This window comes from Heterocephalus glaber, unplaced genomic scaffold (genome assembly GCF_053883595.1).
Source record: "Heterocephalus glaber isolate CG9 unplaced genomic scaffold, H.glaber_assembly_v1.0 deba00001571, whole genome shotgun sequence".
In the NCBI taxonomy this organism is placed as follows: Eukaryota; Metazoa; Chordata; class Mammalia; order Rodentia; family Bathyergidae; genus Heterocephalus; species Heterocephalus glaber.
Window position 1 is genome coordinate 1268544 of NW_028258356.1, and position 17490 is coordinate 1286033.

Genomic DNA, 17490 nt, shown 5'->3' on the forward strand with positions numbered 1-17490 from the left:
ATTAGTGATTGTATTTTGTTAAGGTTTTTGGTTTTGGTAAGCAGATTGAGAATGGGTATAGATAAGTACTGAATTTGTTTTGAAGGCAACTTGACTAAGTTTTTTGGTTTTGTGTTGGGGATTAAGCCCAGGGGCTTGCCTCTGCTGTGCAAGCACTCAGCCTCCCAGCTACACCCTTAGCCCTTAAAGTTTGGAAGTTAATACCACACTACAGAATGCACAGGAAATGAGGAAGCCCAGTAGTAACTTACAGGGTTTTACTGGACATCTGTGCTAACATGGAGGGGTGGCCCCACAAAGGAGCAGAAGGGATTTCAAAGATACACTGACACACCAGCCTTGGTGGGGAGGTATCGTTAAGTTTCTTACTGGGCACAGTGGTAGGTAGATTCCTGTAGTCCTAGCTACTCAGAAGGCTGAGGCAGGAAGATCACTTAAGCCCATGAGTTTGAGGTCAGCCTGGACAAAATAGACACCATCTTGAGAAACAAAATTTGTCTCCACAGTTTTAGTACTTTGTAAGTTTGGGGCCAGTCTGAACTACATTGTGAGACCCTTTCTCAAAACCCTGCCCTCGCCAAAGTGCTGTATGCTGGATCATTTTTGCTATTGGTATTAGGGATCAAACTCAGGACCTTGCACTTCCAAGGGAGGCGGCTGCACCAATGAGCTAAATCCCCAGCCCACCTGCACCGCTTTTGATTCCTCAGCTGAGGCAGAACAGGTAAGCATGATAAAACCTGCAGCTGTTTCAGTGGTGGAGGTGGGTGTATTTATCGCAAGGTATCTAGGTAGTTTGGAGTTAGATCTTAATAAAGTGTAGTTGGCTATGTTTTCTCTGAAGATCTTAAAAGGGATAGGCCAGTATATTTTACAGTCTTATCAGTTTAAAAAGGTAAAAATGTGGGAACTTATTTATTTTGTATCTAAGAATACACCTGTGCCATTTCCCTCAACCCTTTTGTGGTGCCAGGGATGGAACCTAGCGCCTTGCACATGCTTGGCAAGTACTTTATCACTTAGCTGCTTCTCCAGCCTGACTTCTTGCACTTTCTGAATTAATATTTTTTGATGTTTTTTACAGATTTAGTTGTTTTGGGCATAGAAAAATTCTAAGTATAAATTTTTAAATCTTTTCATTTAGTAGATAAGTATGATCTATCCCCTTTAATTCCTTAGGATGGAGTTCCTTTGAACTCAGGAACAGCAAGTATGGAAGCAATGGATTGTTTTTTTGAAAAGAACAGACTGGGGTGGTATCTTTGGGAGAGCTCTGATCTAATGTACAAGGTTCTGGGTACAACTCCGAGCACCATAAAAATAAAAATAAATAGATGTGAAATCTACAGTCACTACTGTCCCTGGAAGATTGTTTAACTGCTTAGTATCTTTAAATCTAGTAACCATTTATTCTTTGATAATTTGTGTGCTGATTATTTCACTGTTCTCATGCTGAGATCCATTCTTTTCCTACTGGGAGACTCTAGAGGCTGACCCTTGCTAACTGCCTCTCAGCTCCCGGGGACTGGCTTCCTGTGGTGTAACTCAGGAGGTGCTGACAGGATTGGAAAGAGGTAGTTTCTACTTTCTTCCGGTCTTTGCTCGCTGTTTCTGGAAGTAGCTGCTTCTCGGCAAGACCTACCACAACATCTTTGCTAGCCAGCCCCTCTTCCAGGGCTCTCAGCTGTGGATTTGAGCATGTATTTCTTTTTCCTGTTCACTCAGCCTGGACAGCAACAGCAGCTGCTATAGGTAATTGTGTGCATTACTATTGTTTTATTTTTTTCCTGTCTTTCATCCTGTCTAATAATGGTCTCTGTTTCTCCATGAATGCAGATTCTTGTCAGGACCCTGAAGGATAAGGAGTACTCTGTATAAAACTTCTAAAATCTTCCTTATACCCTAGGAGTACATTAGAACAATTGAAACGTAAACCTTTTCTTTAGAGCATAGAATTACTATAGAACTTTTCCTATTCCCCATATGAAAAATAAAGGTAAAACGTGATAAATTCCTGATAAATATTCATTTGTTTTTGGTGTCGGGATGAAACTGAGGGTCTCGCACATCTTAAGCATGTATTCTACCACTAAATTAAATCTAACCCCCTGATTTAAAATTGTCAGCAGTATATAACACCTGTTTACAAAGGAAAATTGAAAGGAGTAAGTGACTTACAGAAGACCCTGAAGATACTACCCGACTTCCAACAGTGTCAGCCCATCTCGGATGGGCTGGCTGCATGACAGAACCTGAATTGTTCAAGTGACGTGACCGAACTGCACTGTGCACTGGCAATGTGAAGCTAAATGAGACCTGCTTCCTGTTCTGGAGGAGTGTGGGAAGTCCAGAAGAGAGGAAAAGATAGTGGGGCCGGGTGTGCTTGCCTGGCATGCGCAAGGTCCTGAGTTCGCTCTCCAGTACCAGGGAAAAAAAAGATACATATACTTTGTCCTTTTAATAAAGCATTATTCTTTCCAGGGTAATGAGGTTATAAGGAATATATGTTTTTCTTTTTACAATGACAAGGCAGTGATGTATCTGGCAGCATTCAAGTTTGGTGATTTTTTTGTGATGTTTAGAATTCCAGAAGCCACAAAGTACATTCATTTAGAAATTTAAAGAATGAATCCTTGGTATTCAGATCTGTGTTGTGCTTAGGTAAGCCAGAAGCATTTGACCAAATTGCAAGCATATTTCTTGTAATCAGTACTAGATTCTGTGGCTGAAAAGGTTACTCGGGGTGGTGGTGGCAGCGGCTCTGCAGCCATTTATGTTTTTTCATAAAGCAAGGAATTATACTGATTTTAGAATAAATACAAGTATTAAGCTGCATTGTATAGCAGTTAGTAAAAGAATGTTACATGAATATTTACTGTCACATGCCAGGCACTGTTCTATGCCTTTAAACATGGTAATTGTTTTAATCTTTACAGTGCCCTATGAGGTAGAAATTTACTGTTTTACTGTTGAGGAAACATGTACACAAGTGATAACTAACAAAGGCAGAGCTGGGATTTGAGGCCAGGTGGTCTGAAGGGCTGCTGTTAGCCATGGTACTATAATGCTTCTGGATCACTGTGTGTTTGATGTGTGCTTTTAGTTAAAGTTGCTTGAGTTCAATCAATTTTTAGGACAAATGCACTTTTAAGTGTAAAATTACAAACTATTGTGCTGCATTTTAAGACAATGAAAAACGATGGCAGGTTCATTTTTCATAGAATCCATGTAAAAATTTTAGTTGGTACCCCTCTTATTTCTGGAAGTTAAAATCCGTATACAAAGCTCTAGAAAGGCCTGAAGGTGTAGTTCAGAGGTAAAACATATGCCTCATGTGTGCGAGGCCCTGGGTTTCATTCCCAGTACTGCAAGAGCCTTACTGAGATACAGAGTGCTTTACGTTTCAACACTTGGGAGTAAAAGCAGTTCTGTTTGGTGCTTCACCATTCTCCCTTTATCTTACTGTCTGGTGATGTCAGATTGGACTACAGAAATAGACATTTGTACGCTCTATAAAACTGAAAATCTACAGTGAAAACATGTTTGGACAGCAAGATCATTAACTGTGTTATTTGAGAAGTGTTTTTTTGTTGTTTATCGATTGTTTTAGAAGAAAACAGCTTGACTGTAAGCCAAGATATTCATAACTCGACATCTGATTCAGAAGAATTATCTCATGCGATGAGAGCTCCATATGAGTCAACTGACTTCACTCTGTGTTACGGCTATAACCTGCAGCTGTGCTGAAAAAGGTGGGGTCATTAATCTTGGGGGCGAGGAGACGACAAGTCAAAGTCAGCAATTCATAAGCTCTGCTGTAGATTATCAGCTTAGAAATTCTTGCTGGCAAACATCATTTAATGTCAGTGCTGAGTATATTTGATTTTAATCATTAGGAATGAGAAGAGTATAAATCCTAGCTGTCTAATTGAAATCTGGGCTTATTACTGAGGAATATGATTTACTTACAGATAAAAGCCTGTTAAATTTAATGATCAAAGGGATCCTTTGGCAGTCTGATCGGTGGGTAGCAGATACTTGACAGATGACAGGAAGGAATTATGTGATATCACAGAACTTCATTTAGTGCAGCAAGAAATATTTCTGGTACAAAACCATACATAAAAATAGTTTGCTTTGTTAGGTTATTTTAGAACCAAATTTTTCTGGGTTAAGGTGCTGTTCTGGGGAAAGTACTTTTTAAAAGCTCAGTACAGTTTGTTTTAGTTAAGACACTTTTTGTGTCCTTGTTTCTTAAAAAAGTGTATTGTTGGGGCCGGGGATTTAGCTCAGTGGTTCCAGCGCCTGCCTCGCAAGCGCAAGGTCCCAAGTTCGATCCCTGGTACCAAAAAAAAAAAAAGTGCATTGTCACCCACTGACAACAATTTCTTTCAAGTTTATGTATTCATGGGAATGTTACAGTTTAAAAAGTAATGACCAAAATACCTAGGTTTATGCACTGTCAAAAGACCCTGTCTTTAAAAATGAAAACAAATGGGAACAAAAGCAGAAAAGCTGAGGCTAAAGAGGCAGGGAGACTTCCAACATAACCTACAGTCTGCAAGTCAAGTTTCAAGACAAGCTTTGAGTGAACAGATTTCTCACCTACTCCCTTTCACTTCAGGTGATTCTGGAAATGTGGTTTTCCTCCAAGGATGTATTCCATTTAGTCCCATTACCATGAGCAGGAGGGCCTTACTGGGAGTGGAAGGGTGTTGCCCAGGAATCGCTGAGATATAACATTAGTGAGACTACATTTCAGAGGGGTTCTACTTTCCAGATGGCTTCTAAGGTTAGTGACAGTATACAGTTAGAAGCAGACCTTGAGCCAGACTTTTAATCGAAAATGAGTGAAATCAACATGAACCATTGGCACCTGGACCCCACCAAGCTAGGAGTCTTCTCAAAGGTGTTAAACTATTGGGGAAAATGTTTCATCTTGAGCCTTTGCAACAACAAACAGCTTTTTTTTTTTTCTGTGAATTTGATAGACTAGGTAGAAATGTCCTATTGTAAGTGGCCTGGATTAGTAACAATACATTGATAATATTCATGATCATTCACAGTAAAGAAAACATGTCTTCCAAAGGGCTAGAAACAGGGCCTTCAGTGGGTTAACAAGTACCTCAAGGATCTCACAAAACCTCATGACCAGCCACTGCTGCAGAATGGAGGAGGTCAAAGTGTCCCAGCCCTTCTCACTCTTCAGTGTTTCAAGGCACCTGCTTGGAGAAGCTGTTTTCCTGCAAAGTAGTAATGATCACTCTGAATAGCCCAGCCACTGATAGCACACAACTTCCCTTTGGAAGGCACGCTGTTGACCAAAAAGGTTTTCTTCTCAGTTTCTTTATAGCATTTCACCTGACTCTCCAGCAGTCCCATCCAATGACCCAGAAGAATCCCTTCCCTTCCCTTCTAATGGAGAAGTCTTCAGAGCATGCTGGAGTGGGGTCCTTGGCACTGACCTACAACTACAGCTCTTCAGGGGCTGGAAGGAGGAAGTGGAGGAGGTGGGGCAGATGCCTGTGGCTCCTGATTTTCTTCTGTGGCTAATGCATAGCGCCTGGCTTTTCTGGGGTCAGGCTCTGGCGTCTCCTCTGCCCATCTTCCCACACGTCGCACACCTTTGCCCACTTTGGGTGCATTCCTGCAAGGATTATGATCATAGATGACCACCTTCAGACTTGACAAGTGGGCCAGGCTGGGGAAGTAGCGGATTCTGTTCCGGTCCACATCAATCACCTCCAGGAAAGGCATGTGAAGCAGCACAGAGGGGAAGTCAGTCAGCAGGTTGCCTGAGAGCCAGATGGTCCGTAGCTCTTGGAGGCGACGGAGCTGGCCTGGCAGCAGACGCAGAGCATTGGAGCCCGCGTGCAAAGTCTTAAGGAGACTCAGCTCACACACCACGTCTGGCAGTTGGGTGAGGCAGTTGGCTTCGATCCACAGGGTCCGGAGGTTCTGGAGCAGGCTCAGCTCGTTGGGGAGGTCACAGAGTTTGTTGTTGCCCAGGTAGAGGATGCAGAGCTGTTTCAAGGTGCACACCACCTGGGGCAGAGCTTTGAAGTTGTTGAAATCCAAAGCCAGGATCTGGAGGTTCTGCAGCTGACCCAGCTCTGGAGGCAGGCTGTTGAGATGATTGTCACTCAGGTAGAGCTTGACTAGCTCCGTGAAGGTGCACACGTGCACAGGGAGGCGGCGCAGCTGGCTCCCACTCACATCCACCATCTTATCCAGTGGCATCTCCCGGAGGTCTCTGACCACATAGTTCTGGCAGCGGTCTGCAGGGATGAAGGCCATGAGGGCCCTGATGATGTTCCCCATGTGGAGCTAGAGGCACCTGGCCACCAACTCACCAAGCGAGTGGGGCTGTTCTGCTCACTGCCTTGAGGCTCCCCTACCCTCCCTTTATAACCTAGAGATGGCAGAACAAAAGCCAGTCACTTTGACAGAAAAGTGCTCCTGATAGCAACTTGAGTGTTAGATGACAGGTCCAACAGACAGCAGGGGCTGGGAGGCCATGCCTAACTTACATACTTGCCGTTAATCACCTAATCCCCCTTATCTCGCTCTCTCTTTTTTTCATTCCAGGCAGAAAATGTGTTGTTTATTCTAATAAAATATTAAGATATTGCATAAAGGTACAAAAGAAAGTGAAAATGCAAATTTTTCTACTATGAAGAGATAAATATTGTAGACATTTGGATGAATATGGGCCTCCATCCTTTTTGCTAAAAGCGATCAATTTGTTTAAAAAATTGTACCATATGAGTCTTTTATTATAATATATCATACATGTATTTTTGTTTCCAGGTATCTAAATAATTATTTTAGATGCCTGCATACTACTCTATTATATGGATGTACAGTGATTTAAACAGTTCTCCACTGTTGGGCATCTAGGTTACTTACAATGTGTGACTATTATAAATATTCTTGTACTGTACATACAGATGTGAACAGTGAGCCACTGATTTCTATAGGAAATGTCCTTAATGGTATTACTGGGTCAAAGGTATACATCCTTTAAAGATCTTTAATTGATAGTCTTCTCTCTACCAACACCAAACCTAGACCAGTGTATATACCCAGAAGCAGTGGCTACAGATGTCCATTTCCTTATTTCTTCATTCTTACCAGGTAATATCTTTCCATATTTAAGAAACTTGCCTTTGGATAGGGATGTAGCTCAGAAGTAGAGAACTTTTCTAGCATAAGCAAGGCCATGGGTTTAGTCTCTATCAATGGACTACCTACTTCCCCCCATGCCCCCAAATCTTGCTTTTGACAAAAGAGAAGAAAAGAAGAAATGAAGAAAGCTAGCCTTCAAAGGCTTAAATAGCTGAGTGTGGTAGCACAGGCTTGTAATCTCAGCACTCGGGAGGCTGAGGCAGGAGAATTGCTACAAGTTTGAGGCCAGCCTGGACTACATAGAATGAGTTCAAGGCCAGCCTGAACAACATAGCACGACCTAAAAAAAACAAAAAAGAAAAAAAAAAGCTTAAATAAATTAGAATGCATTCCCTCAGTGCAACTGTGTCAGATACATTTAATGTCTGTCAAAGTTTTGTGCTTCCCTTGTGTAGTATCCAGTTGTTGCAAGGAAGCAGCAGCCAGCCAGAACCTTTCCTAGAAGAGGGGCCTCCCAGTTCTGGCCAGTGGGAATGTGGGTAGAAATGTTTAATGTCACCTTTAGCCTTGGCTGGATGTTATCATCCAGGGTGACTGCAGAAGCTACCAAGTATGTGGAAGTCACATGTTCAAGTTGGCAGGGCCTCAGGTCATTCTGGATTCCTGAGTAAGTGCTAGGAGCAGACACCTGCCTTCTCCCACTTTCCACTCAACCACCAGTTGGATTTAAGTGAGAAGTACACTTTAATTAAGTCATTAAGATCCGGGGGCTTATTTGTTATATTATCTCATGAATAGAGTTGTCATTAAAACTGAGGTAAACCTACACATACTGATTTGGAAAAATAAATTGGGGGGAAAAAAAGCAAGATTCACAGCAGTTTTTTAATGATTCCTATCTGTGAAAAACTATGCCTATATCTTTGTATATACATAAAAATATCTGTAATAAATATGATTATGAGGGATCTGCATGGAGATTTGGAGGTGATAGGGATGCGGTCTTTTCCATTACACCCTTGTGTATACTGATTGTTTAAAAAAATGATAAGTTTAAAAACTGTAGTCTAGAAAACAAAAATGAATCAATCAGCCTACTTGTCCTCTTCAAAATGTGTCTGGGTGTGTGGGAGGAGTGGCTCATCGTTGGACCCCCTTCACCCCCTTACTCTAACAGACTGGGCTGAGCTATGGACCGGAACATCTGTGTGAACGATGGCTCTACTGAGACACTTAGTGAAGCAGAGGCACTATCTAATTTCTGCTTTCAAGGTCACCACTGAAGCCAGTGTTCTTAGGGTTTCTATGCATTGAATGTTGAGGCACTTGAGTCCTCTCCTTGCTTTACTTATAACTAATAAGTAAACTAGCCCGTCAACAAGTACCATGCTTTGCCTCCTCTATTTTTAGCATGGTGAGTGGTGACCACAAATGGTCATGAAGCAGCAGCCCTGTCGTCTGTGGAAATGATTATGATATATTGCTATTAGTTATGATAAATTGAGCATCTGCTACATATAAGTACTATGCCAGGTGCTTTAGGTGATTATGTAAATACTTTTTTTTTTTTGGTACAGAGGATCGAACTCATGACCTCGAGCTTGCCAGGCGGGCGCTGTGACACTGAGCTAAATCCACAGTGTTTATATAAATTGTTATAGCACAGGTAAATGTTTCACTCCACTTTTCAAATGAACAAAGGATGGCTCAAAGAGCCATTAATAATGACACTGAATATTTACTGGGCAGGAATATAGTGACTATCAATAAGACCCCAATCTCACAGGGTATCCAATTGTATCAGGACAGAGAGTCCACACAAGTTTACAGACTTTGCCCTGTAGAGAGAACTTTCACTGGGCACTTTAATGCGGGCCCTAAGTATAAGCAGGTTAAGTGCTATGGTTTGGATGTGGTTTGTTCCCTACAGGTTCATGTGCCTGGAAGGTCACCCCCCAGTATGGCAGCATTGAGGTGGTAGGAATAGTGGGTCAGGGCCTCCTGGCAATGGGTCAGGTCTGGTAGAAGTGGATGAGTTCCCATGGGGTGGTTTGAAAAAGAGCAAGCCTAGCCCTGCCATGGTCTCTTGCCTCTCCTTGAGCTCCCACCACAATACCATCCTCCATGAGGCAGTCATCAGGGCTTAGCAGATGCCTGCACACTGCTCTTTAACCTCCAAAATTGAGTTAAATAAGTCTGTTTCTGGGCCAGGGATTTAGCTCTGTGGTTCCGTCACCTGCCTCAAAAGTGCAAGGTCCCGAGTTCGATCTCCAGTACCAAAAAAAAAAGCCTGTTTCCTTTACAAAGTGCTAGTCACAGGTATTTAGTTACAGCACCAGAAAACAGACTAAGATAATAACCAAGTACCAAGAAGGTTTTTACATGAAAAATGGAAATGAAAATAAACAGAATAAAAGAAAACAAGAAACAGCAAAGGAGAGAGAAGAACAATCATGATTAATTATACTGTAATATTTTAAGAGAGTTAAATATAGTACCTAGTTGTTGGGCATAGTATTATTAGCCACTTAATCCTTATAACAATGCTAAAATGTATGAACAATTAATTTTTCCACTTGATATACAAGGAAATCAGGGAATAAGGAGATTCTGCAACTTCAACAAGTTAGCAGGTAGCAGAGCCAGGATTTGAACCCAGGTAATCTTGCTCTACAATTTGTGTTCCAAATATTGTGCCTCCTCTTGGATGACATAACATCCATGAAAAAAAAAAAGAAAATTGGCAGAGTAAAGACCAGCAGCAAAATACAGCCTCTCTGGAACCTAGAATTGAGACACCTGGAAAACAACTCAGTGAAGAAAAAAAAGTAGATCTCTGGAAATCAAGAAAGAGCTGACAGGAAAACTAGAAACTACAGAGAAATTGGAGAAACTGAAGACAACACAGAGACTAGAAGGAAGCAGGCTGGAATGCTAACCAAGGATACCTATTTTTACAAACACAAGGTAAGGCCTGAGAGGATCGGCAGCCCCAGGAACAAGAAAGACTGGGCTAGCAGCACTGGCCCCAAGAAAAGCCCATAGTTATTGTAAGCTGCAGAAACAGTGTGGGATTTTACTGTGAAAGTAACTTCTTCTGCACGGCAGGCTAGAGTTGGAGAAGAAATCCATTCCACTACCTTCCATATTTGAGAGTATTTAACCAGGAGCCATTTTGGGAAGGAGTTAATCATTTAAGACTGAGCTAGTCAGGGAATCAGAAAATGCAGAACAGGGGCCGGGGATTTAGCGTAGTGGTTCCGCTGCTTGTCTTACAAGCACAAGGACCTGAGTTCTATCCCCAGTATCAAAAAAAAAAAAAAAAAAAAAACAAAAAAGGAGAAAACACAGAACAACTACACTTCAGTGTTTCTGGGGTTACCTTACTACAGTGACTGGGGAGCAACAAGATACAGTTGTGGAAAGGGCTGGGCTAGACATTAGAGTCCCTGAGAAGTTTAAAATCAGACCAGGAAGAATCCTGCCCACCCATGGTGAGAAGCCAGGATGGTGTGGTTTTTGGAGGGGACTGGGTCTGAAAGTGCTAGCATTAAGTCCACCAAACTGGTTGATCCCTCTGCTGGCCACTTGTATCCAGCACGGAGTTTAGTGGTGTGCTTAGTCTGTGTGCTTTCTATATCTGCCAACAAGGTCAGGGATATTCATTGGCTTGAAGAGTTGCCATACCCTGGTCGTACAGAAAAGGGACCTCTGGAGCAGGGAGCCATCTCATAAACCCACAGGCTGTAAAGGTAGGGACAAAAAGCAATGACTTGGGGCACATAGCAGGACCTGGAAACTGGGAGCAGCAGCATGTAGCCTTAGGCAGACACCATTGACCATACCCAGCAGGGAAAGCAGGGCAGGTCCTAGCACTTCCACATAAAAATCTGAGTGTGGAAACAGAATAGCACTGAAGTAGTGACTCACTATCCCTCTCCCATATTTGGTGGATTTCAGTGCTGCAGACCCTGGAAAGAAACTGCTTAGTTAAACACATGAAGGAAGTTTGGGGACTTGTTTCTCTTTTTTTGTTGTTGCTTTATGACAGTTTGAGTTTTTTTCTTTTAAATTTTCTTTTTTCCCCCTCTTTTGCTCTTACTCTTTTGTACTTTTTTTCTTGTTTGTTCTTTTCTGTTACTTTTATCTATTAACTTTCTTTTACTTTTCCTTTTTTTTTTTTCCGGCACCAGGGATTGAACTCAGGACCTTGTGCTTGCAAGCCAGACACGGCTCCAGTGAGCTAAATCCCCAGCCCTTCTTTTACTTTTTAATTAGATCATTTACTTCACCCCCCACCTTTTTCTTTATTTGTCAAAGTTTATTTCTTTCATTTTTCCCTTCCTCACCACCTCCATTTTATTAGTATTATTATTAAGCTTTTTTAATCTACAGATGTTTAGTGACTCTATGGTATTATTATTGAATTCTTTTCTATTGCTAATGGTGGTATAGTTGTTGCATTTAACAGATATTTTCTGCCTGTCAATATTTGGTTTGTCTTGTGCTTGCTTTGGCAGCACATATAATATTTGGTTTGTCTTTGTGGCAGTATTGTTGGTGCAGATCTCTTTTCTGTTGTTAAGGGTGGTATGATGGTGACTTTTATTGGTTCTCATAGTATGTTAATATCCATTTTGTCTTTGACTGTAATATTGTTGCTGGGGTTTTGTTGTTGTTGTTGTTTGGCTATTGCCTGTGGTGGCATAGTTGCTATTAATTTATTTATATAGTGTGCCAGCACTTGGTTTGTCTTTGTGTCAACATTACTGTGGTTTATTTCCAGAGAATCAGTTATACTGCACCCTCTCTACCCCAAATTAATAGAGGTGGTCAGATCTTGGGATCAAGGCAAAGATCTATAGTTAGACAGGCCCAGAGTGCATCACTGGAAACTGTCACTAACTAGAGAGGTCTTCATACTAACAACAAAATCTTTCCACTTTTATCAGTGCTCAACCCTCAGCACAAAAGAAAAAAAAAGAAAGAAAGGAGAGAAAACAGCAACAAAATATCTTCCAAAACTTCCAACTCCTCCAAAGCTGACCCATGGGGCATTGATGGGGTAAGCTATCCAAAGCCAAACAGCTGAATTATACAGAGTAATAAAAGAGGAGGAGGGCCAGGGATTTGGCTCAGTGATGCTGCCACCTGCCTCACAAGTGCAAGGTCCTGAGTGTAATCCCCAGTACCAAAAAATAAAAGAAGAGGAAAAAAATCAATAAGGTGCTTGGTGAGCTCAAAGTCATATGATATAACTAAATTGATAATAGACAATAAACAAAATGATCAGTGACCTTAGAGAAGACACTAATAAAAAGCTAGTTTAAATAAAATGGTACAAAACATGAATGACTAGTTTAGCAAAGAATTAGAGTCCAAACAAATCCAGAGAATTAGAGTCCAAACAAATTAAGGAGTTAGAAAACTCTATTGAAAGTATGATCAGTAGAAATCAATGTGAGGATGGAGTGTCAGAATTAGAAGATAGGGCTGATGTAGTGGACCATGTACTCAGAGATACCTTAAAACAACAAGAGATCATGAAAAATGAATCTTATAGCTGCTAGGTAAAGTAAAGATTAACCTAAGATTAATTAAAATTAGTGAAAAATCAGTAGCATAAAAAAACCCTGTTTATAGAAATAATAGCAGAAAATATTCCAAATGTAGGGAAAGAATTTAACATACAGGTAGGCAAGGAATACAGATCACCAAATGGCCACAATCAGAAAAGAACTCCTTCATAGCACATCATAGTTAAAATCCCAGAAGTCCAACACAAAGAGCTGTTAGAGGAAAGCAACATTAAAAGCTGTTAGAGGAAAGCAACAAATTACTTATAAAAATAAACCTATAAGGGCTGGGGATTTAGCTCAGTGGTTCCGCTGCCTGCCTCACAAGCAGAAGGACCCGAGTTCGATCCCTGGTACAAAATAAATAAATAAACAAATAAAAAATAAACCTATTAGAATTATAGTAGACTTCTCAAACACAAACTTTAAAGGCTAGGAGGGTGCAGAGTGAAAACAACTTCTGGTCCAGGCTGCAAAACTAACTTTCAAAATTGATGAAGAAATAAGACCTTTTCATGACAAAGAGCTTCTTGAGAAATTTATGACCACCAAACCAGCACCTTTAAAAATTATCAAGACGTGAGGCCCTGAGTTCGATTTCCAGTACAAAAAAAATATCAACTTATCAGGGATATTCTAGAAAAAGACAATGAAGCTAATGATGCCAAAAAGTCTAGTGGAATGAATATATCAGGTAGGGCGAGCAATTAAGCAGAAGGAGAATAAAAGGAATTACAGTGCTTGCTTCGGCAGCACATATACTAAAATTGTAACAACACAGAGAAGATTAGCATGGACCCTGCACAAGGATGACACGCAAATTCATGAAGCTTTCCATTTAGAAAGAAAGAAAGAAAGAAAGAAAGAATTAAAAGGAGGACTAATATCTAGGATATAAAAAGAACTCAAAAAAATCAGATCTCCCAAATTTAAAGACCCAATCCAAAAATGGGCATCTGAAATGAAAAGACACTTCTCAAATGAAGTAGAAACAGCAAATAAATATATGAAAAAATGTTAAACATTACTGGTTATTTGAGAGATGCAAATTAAAACAACACCCAGGTCCAGGGATTTGGCTCAGTGATTCCGCTACCTGCCTTGAAAGCACAAGGTCCCGAGTTTGATCCCCAGTACAAAAAAAAAAACAAAAACAAAACACCGCGAGGTTTCATCTCACTCCAGAAAGAATGATTATTATCAAGAAATCAACCAATAAAAAATGCGGGTGGGAGTGTGGGGAACGGAACCCTTCACCACTGTTGGTGGGAGTGTAGACTGGTGCAACCACTGTGGAAATCAGTGTGGCAATACCTCAAAAGACTAAAACTAGAAGTTCCATTTGACCCAGCTATTCCCCTTCTTGCTATCTTCCTGAAAGAATTAAAAGCATCATACCACAATGGTATTTTCACATTCATGGCATAGTTGGTAATAGCTAAATCTTAGGAACAGCCCAAATGTCTATCGACTGATGAATGGATAAAGAAAATGTGTGTGTGTGTGTGTGTGTTTAACACAATGGAGTAGTACTCTGCCATAAAGAAGGATAAGCTTGAGACATTTCTAGCTAAATGGATGCACTTTGAGACTATCCTATTAAGTGAAATAATTGGACACACATGTTCAAATATCACATGGTTGAACGGAAGGTTTATAATCTTAAAATCTTCAAAAAAGAGTCCAGTCATGATTAATGTAACAGCTGTATCAGCAGTTGATGACAGGAAAATGTATTAACCATTACAAATAAACATTTAGGCTAGGCATGGTAGCACATGCCTGTAACCCCAGGACTTGAGAGGCTGAAGCAAGAGGATCAAAGTAAGTTCAAGGCCATCCTGGGCTACATAGCAAGACCCTATCTCAAAAAACAAACAAACAAACAAAACCCAAATAAACAGTGATGTGAAGTGAAAGCAATCAGCCAATCAAAACAGAACTCCCTCATGGTAGTACTTGGTTGACTTGGTTCCATGGTTTTAAAAGTTAAAAGTAATTTCTTTTTACTATATTCCGTAATGTTGACTTTTGATGATTTCAGACTCTTTTACTATCATAGTTTGGTTTATGAGGTGGCAGTAGAATTTAGTATAGGAGCAGAGACTTTGTCCTTAAAGAGATCATTTACATATTGAGTCTGGACTCTGTCATCTATTTGTTTCAGGGCTCTGGATAAAGTTTCTGTTATCCATCCCATTGGACTACTATGAGGATTAGATTGAGGATATACTTCAAGTAGTGAACACAGTTGTCAGTGGTAGTGCTTACTAGAAACACATTCTTTCTGTGCTTAAAGGCTGTTTACTCATGATGCTGCACTAGGTTCATTTCAGAGCAGTGAGCCAGGAATCTGTACTCTCCCCTTACGAACAGGATGAGCACCGAGCAAGTGCCCGAGCACCAAGCAGGTTTGTTTGTTTGTTTGTTTGTTTTGAGAAAAGGTCTTGCTTTGTGTTCAGGCTGGCCCTGAACTCACTTTGTAGCCCAGGCTGGGGTCGAACTCCTGGCGATCCTCCAGGCTCTGCCTCCTGAGTGCTGGGATTACAGGCATGTGCCACCACACCCTGCTACCAAGCAGGTTTTAGCAGCACCTCTGTGAGCTAGGGAAGAGTTGGGATTTACAGGATTTGATTGAAGTAAGGGATGGTGGTACACACCTGTAAGAAAGTAAGGGTGGTACACACCTGAGCCAGAAAGATTGCAAGTTCAACCCCAGCCTGGGCAACTCAGTAACTTAGTAAACAGGGCAGACCCCACCCACAGCCAGACAATCCAGCCCCAATTGTCTTCTGTGCTGCAATTTGGACACTTGAGCTATACTGATGCCAGCCAATCCTTTCCCCGGCAACTGCATCAATATAATCATAAAATAGATAAAGCTACTGGTATTTTATCTTCTTGAGTGGAGTGATATTTTTTTCACCTTTAGGGGAGAGTTTCTTTCAATTTAATAAAGTGGGAGTGGGATAGTATTGAAGTACCCCGTGTGGAGTCTTACTTTCAAGACTTTCTTTTGGCAATCCTGCTATTGCTAGATCTTTCTGATGGGTGAAGGAATGATGTTGTGAAAGCAGCTTTAGGTTTGGACCAAGGAAATGTGAATTTACTAATGAACCTTATATAATGAATCTACTAAGTGAATCTTTTTGGCTGACTGGGCTGTCAGACATGGGCTGGTGAATCTTGAAATGGATTTTCCAGTAGAAACAATGCCATACATCATGGTAACCCAGATCAACCTAAAAAAGTTGCCTTAGCACCCCCAAATAGCTGGATGATAGTGTGGATAGTCCATGGATGGTCAGTGCTTGTGTATTACTGACTACTGTGTGTGAGATGATTTCTATGTGGAGATGGGTTCTGAGCTGCTGTCCAAGCATCAGAGCAAGTAGCAAGAGGTAATGCAGAGATGGGAGACGCTACTAACTCTGGAGCCACCTGGGGTTGGGCACACTGGGCCTCAACACCACCAGGGTTTTATCAGTAAGCAAGAAGTGGGAGGTTAGGTAGGAAATCTGCAGTGCCTGCCCCTGCATGGCTGGTGTGTAGAGGCAACGGTTATGTGGATCTGTGTGGGAATTTTGCTTCTGCCATTACTTTTTTCTTTTGGTGCTGGTGATTGAGCTCAGGGCCTTTCATATGCTAAGTATGTTCTCTACCACTGAGCATCTACCAATTTTTGACTATGTGACCTTGGAGAAGTTGTTTATGTACTTTGAAAGTCTACATTTTTTGAATGGGGATAATAATAATACTATTATTTGGGGGAGGATTAATGACTGTAAATACTTGGTACACAGCAGAAGCTTAATATACATCAATTCTTTCCTGTCCCTCTCCAGATGTTCTCTTTTTTCAGTCCTTGTTTGTTGAGACCTCATATCTTTAAGGAATGTAGATATTTGCCCAAGTCTGTGATCAGCTCCAGCCACTGAGAAAACTGCTGCCAATTTAGAACTTCCTGGAATTGATGGGATAGCCTCACAACTTTGGAAACCAGTGAGCCATCAAAAAGTCTGGTGGGTGGGCAGAGGACACAACAAGAACAATGAAGCTGATTGTGGGCCCTGGTGTGTTTTCAGATTGTTGTAGGCAAGGTGAGATAAGGGAACCTTTGGCACAGTCTCAGGTTTTGACACTGTCTCTCCTTAATTGTCACTTCTCATTCCCCAGACATTGCTGAGTTGATGTTGGAATGAGATGAATTGAAATGGGGATGAGACCAATATTGTGATTGTGAGCTCAGCACCCCTCTGGTCCCCAGGGCTGGGGATTGAACTCAAGGCCTTACACATGCCAGGATGGTACTCTACCACTGAGCTACACTGCCAGCCCTCCAGCTTTTCAAGATTTCTTTTTTTTTTTTTTGCCCTGGGGATCAAACTCGGGACCTTGCGCTTGGGAGGCAGGTGCCAGAACCACTGAGCTAAATCCCCAGCTCAAGATTTCTTTGAACCATTTTATGCCCAGTAGTTATCACCTTTGGGAAACAGGGACACTGAAGAAGTTCATAGAACATCACCAGCTGGACGTTTTGCTTGGAGATATCCAGGAGGCACCCCTCAGGAAGTGTGTTTATATTCCAGGACAACAAACTGCAGTTATGTGATTACATGAGTAATTATATGGGTCTATCTGGGTACATTTGGCTCTAAGGGACCACAAACCAACCTGGACTCTTCTGAGGCCCAGGACTTTTCTCTTGTTAGAGTTCTTCACTTACTTTTGGAGTTCAATGTCATCCCACTTCAGGAGACCAGTTGGGTTCAGTTTGAATACTTGC

At 41.3% G+C, this 17490-nt stretch overlaps 1 protein-coding gene and 1 non-coding gene across 2 annotated transcripts; one reads left to right on the forward strand and one right to left on the reverse strand.

The window, feature by feature from the left end:
* Nucleotides 1-914: 914 nt before the first annotated feature.
* Lrrc10 (leucine rich repeat containing 10) lies at nucleotides 915-7464 on the reverse strand. Its single transcript, XM_087192492.1, has one exon. It carries the CDS (start codon nucleotides 6319-6321, stop codon nucleotides 5482-5484), a length of 840 nt encoding a protein of 279 aa, XP_087048618.1. The 5' UTR covers nucleotides 6322-7464; the 3' UTR covers nucleotides 915-5481.
* A 5977-nt stretch (nucleotides 7465-13441) lies between these two features.
* LOC147823650 (U6 spliceosomal RNA) lies at nucleotides 13442-13548 on the forward strand. Its single transcript, XR_015443490.1, has one exon. It is a non-coding gene; the product is annotated as a U6 spliceosomal RNA (small nuclear RNA).
* Nucleotides 13549-17490: the final 3942 nt, after the last annotated feature.